The sequence below is a fragment of the Babylonia areolata genome, chromosome 26 (genome assembly GCF_041734735.1).
Source record: "Babylonia areolata isolate BAREFJ2019XMU chromosome 26, ASM4173473v1, whole genome shotgun sequence".
Taxonomy (NCBI): domain Eukaryota; kingdom Metazoa; phylum Mollusca; class Gastropoda; order Neogastropoda; family Buccinidae; genus Babylonia; species Babylonia areolata.
Window position 1 is genome coordinate 6283018 of NC_134901.1, and position 5000 is coordinate 6288017.

At 42.9% G+C, this 5000-nt stretch overlaps 1 protein-coding gene across 3 annotated transcripts in view; it reads right to left on the minus strand.

Annotated features, from left to right (window-relative positions):
• Positions 1-3240: 3240 nt before the first annotated feature.
• The window catches only part of LOC143300489 (carbonic anhydrase-related protein-like), a 45139-nt gene continuing 43379 nt past the window's right edge, over positions 3241-5000 (minus strand). For all 3 annotated transcript variants that reach the window (XM_076614203.1, XM_076614204.1, XM_076614205.1), the window contains exon 9: positions 3241-3987. In XM_076614203.1, the coding sequence (XP_076470318.1) occupies positions 3850-3987 (138 nt within the window). In that variant the 3' untranslated portion in view covers positions 3241-3849. The remainder of the gene's footprint in view (positions 3988-5000) is intronic.

Here is a 5000-nt window from a genome sequence, read left to right on the forward strand (position 1 = left end):
CTGAGCACAGTACAACACAATACACACCGTACTGAGCACAGTACAACACAATACACACCGTACTGAGCACAGTACAACACAATACACACCGTACTGAGCACAGTACAACACAATACACACCGTACTGAGCACAGTACAACACAATACACACCGTATTGAGCACAGTACAACACAATACACACCGTACTGAACACATTACAACACAATACACACAGTACTGAACACATTACAACACAATACACACCGTACTGAGCACAGTACAACACAATACACACCGTACTGAGCACATTACAACACAATACACACCGTACTGAACACAGTACAACACAATACACACCGTACTGAGCACAGTACAACACAATACACACCGTACTGAGCAAAGTACAACACAATACACACCGTACTGAACACAGTACAACACAATACACACCGTACTGAACACAGTACAACACAATACACACCGTACTGAGCACAGTACAACACAATACACATCGTACTGAACACAGTACAACACAATACACACCATACTGAACACAGTACAACACAATACACATCGTACTGAGCAAAGTACAACACAATACACACCGTGCTGAACACAGTACAACACAATACACACCGTACTGAACACATTACAACACAATACACACAGTACTGAACACAGTACAACACAACACAATACACACCGTACTGAACACAGTACAACACAACACAATACACACCGTACTGAGCACAGTACAACACAATACACACCGTACTGAGCACAGTACAACACAATACACACCGTACTGAACACAGTACAACACAATACACACAGTACTGAGCACAGTACAACACAATACACACCTTACTGAGCACAGTACAACACAATACACACCGTACTGAACACAGTACAACACAATACACACTGCACTGAGCACAGTACAATACAATACACACCGTACTGAGCACAGTACAACACAATACACACCGTGCTGAGCACACTACAACACAATACACACCATACTGAGCACAGTACAATACAATACACACCGTACTGAGCACAGTACAACACAATACACACCGTACTGAACACAGTACTACACAATACACACAGTACTGAACACAGTACAACACAATACACACCGTACTGAGCACAGTACAACACAATACACACCGTACTGAACACAGTACAACACAACACATACAGCACTGAACACAGTACAACACAATACACACCGTACTGAACACAGTACAACACAATACACACCGTACTGAGCACAGTACAACACAATACACACCGTACTGAACACAGTACAACACAATACACACCATACTGAGCAAAGTACAACACAATACACACCGTGCTGAGCACAGTATAACACAATACACACCGTACTGAACACAGTACAACACAATACACACCGTACTGAACACAGTACAACACAATACACACCGTACTGAGCACAGTACAACACAATACACACCGTACTGAACACAGTACAACACAATACACACCGTACTGAGCACAGTACAACACAATACACACCGTACTGAGCACAGTACAACACAATACACACCGTACTGAGCACAGTACTACACAATACATGCTGCCTTATGTCGGCAATGGAGTCCTAGCCATATGGTCAAGTGTCTGCTCAGGTAGCGAGAGAATCTGAGCGCACGGGTTCGAATCTCATATTCGCAAGTATTTTCTGGTGACTGAGGAGCTACAGAATTGTGTGTCTGTTTAACAAACCAATGTATGTGGTGACTGTTTAACAAACCAATGTATGTGGTGACTGTTGAACAAACCACAGAATGTGGTGACTGTTGAACAAACCAATGTATGTGGTGACTGTTTAACAAACCAATGTATGTGGTGACTGTTTAACAAACCAATGTATGTGGTGACTGTTTAACAAACCAATGTATGTGGTGACTGTTGAACAAACCAATGTATGTGGTGACTGTTGAACAAACCAATGTATGTGGTGACTGTTTAACAAACCACAGAATGTGGTGACTGTTTAACAAACCACAGTATGTGGTGACTGTTTAACAAACCAATGTATGTGGTGACTGTTGAACAAACCAATGTATGTGGTGACTGTTGAACAAACCACAGAATGTGGTGACTGTTGAACAAACCAATGTATGTGGTGACTGTTGAACAAACCAATGTATGTGGTGACTGTTTAACAAACCAATGTATGTGGTGACTGTTTAACAAACCAATGTATGTGGTGACTGTTTAACAAACCAATGTATGTGGTGACTGTTTAACAAACCAATGTATGTGGTGACTGTTTAACAAACCAATGTATGTGGTGACTGTTTAACAAACCACAGAATGTGGTGACTGTTTAACAAACCAATGTATGTGGTGACTGTTTAACAAACCAATGTATGTGGTGACTGTTTAACAAACCAATGTATGTGGTGACTGTTGAACAAACCAATGTATGTGGTGACTGTTTAACAAACCAATGTATGTGGTGACTGTTTAACAAACCAATGTATGTGGTGACTGTTTAACAAACCACAGAATGTGGTGACTGTTTAACAAACCAATGTATGTGGTGACTGTTTAACAAACCAATGTATGTGGTGACTGTTTAACAAACCACAGAATGTGGTGACTGTTTAACAAACCAATGTATGTGGTGACTGTTTAACAAACCAATGTATGTGGTGACTGTTTAACAAACCAATGTATGTGGTGACTGTTTAACAAACCAATGTATGTGGTGACTGTTTAACAAACCAATGTATGTGGTGACTGTTTAACAAACCAATGTATGTGGTGACTGTTTAACAAACCACAGAATGTGGTGACTGTTTAACAAACCACAGAATGTGGTGACTGTCTAACAAACCACAGAATGTGGTGACTGTCTAACAAACCACAGGATGTGGTGACTGTCTAACAAACCATAGAATGTGGTGACTGTTTAACAAACCACAGTATGTGGTGACTGTCTAACAAACCACAGAATGTGGTGACTGTCTAACAAACCACAGAATGTGTTGACTGTCTAACAAACCACAGGATGTGGTGACTGTCTAACAAACCACAGAATGTGGTGACTGTCTAACAAACCACAGGACGTGGTGACTGTTTAACAAACTACAATATGTAGTAACTGTCTAACAAACCATAGGGTGTGGTGAATGTCTAACAAACTACAGAATGTGTTGACTGTCTAACAAACCACAGGACGTGGTGACTGTCTAACAAACCACAGGACGTGGTGACTGTCTAACAAACCACAGAATGTGGTGACTGTCTAACAAACCAAAGAATGTAGTGACTGTCTAACAAACCACAGGATGTGGTGACTGTCTAACAAACCACAGAATGTGGTGACTGTCTAACAAACCACAGAATGTGGTGACTGTCTAACAAACCACAGAATGTGTTGACTGACTGACAAACCAAAGAATCACGTGACTGACGGACGGATGCACACAATTCTAACACGAGCAGTGAGTCAACAGAAGGCAGGTGTTAAATTCATTACAGAAAAGTAAAATAATTATATCCATATATAAACTGAAAAAAAAGGGTGCCACCAGCGTGAATCACAACAACATACTTCAACCCATGGTGCCTGCAGCAAAGCCGATCACAAAGGACCATCTCAGGAGAGGTTGGTTCCGAACTCAGGACCCTGAATACACAGAGCTTCCACTGACTGAGCGGAGACCACGTGTCCTCGTTCTGACGACCACAAAAGGTGAGTCTTCTTCTTGTCTTAAAAAAAAAAAACCCAAAAACTACTAGTAAAGCAGGTGTCATTTATGAAGAGAACGGCATTTGGATCAGGAGCAACACAGCCTCGGCGGCAATGTTAATTAACAAGGGGGGAGTCAGTACTGAAACGAGGCTCTGACGCAACGTCCGTTGAGGGCTTGTGGAGGCCGGAAGTTGTCCGCCATCGTCCCGTCGTCACCTGGTCGTGGCTGATCTCCCTTGTTGTAGTTCTTCAGTCGTCGGAAGTCCTCCATCTGTCCGAATAAGAGGCGTGATGAAAAAAAACACCACCACTGCCACCACCACCATCACCACCACCAACAACAGCAACAACATCATCAACAACAAAAGACCAAAAAAACAACAAAAAACAAAAAAAAAAAAACCACCCAAAAAACCAAACCAACAACAACCTCCCCAACCCCCCCCCCCCCAAAAAAAAAACCCCTCCCAAACCCACCAAAAACCAACTCCTAAACAATCCCTCCCCATCCCTCCCACCACCACCAACAACTAACAACTGCAGATACATAGAAAAAAACCCCAACAAACCCTGACCATGGTTAATTATGTATCACATACCTTCTTCTTCCGATTGTGTGGGCTGCAAATCCCACGTTCACTCGTGTGTACACGAGTGGGCTTTTACGTGTATGACCGTTTTTACCCCCGCCATGTAGGCAGCCGTACTCCGTTTTCGGGGGTGTGCATACTGGGCATGTTCTTGTTTCCATAACCCACCGAACGCTGACATGGATTACAGGATCTTTAACGTGCGTATTTGATCTTCTGCTTGCGTATACACACGAAGGGGGTTCAGGCACAAGCAGGTCTGCACATATGTTGACCTGGGAGATCGGCGGAAAAATCTCCACCCTTTACCCACCCACCAGGCGCCGTTACCGAGATTCGAACCCGGGCCCCTCAGATTGAAAGTCCAACGCCTTAAAAACCACTCGGCTATCGCACCCGTCAAGTATCTCACATATCAAACAGAAAGACACAAAATCTGTCATCAGACGCAAGACAGAAAACTTGAGAACTGCCATGATCGAATCTGAACAACAAATTTTGACTCCGGTGCGAAACACATACTGGACCTTCATGATTCCCTCTTCTTCTCGTCTCCTGTCGCGGCAACTTCTGTTCCCAAAATATCAAAACGTCGTTTGAGCAAACACAGAGGATTTGAGATTTTCTTCTCCTTCCGTCTTCTTTTTTTTTTGTTTTTTTTTTGAGGTGGGTGGGTGGGGGGTCACTTTCCACA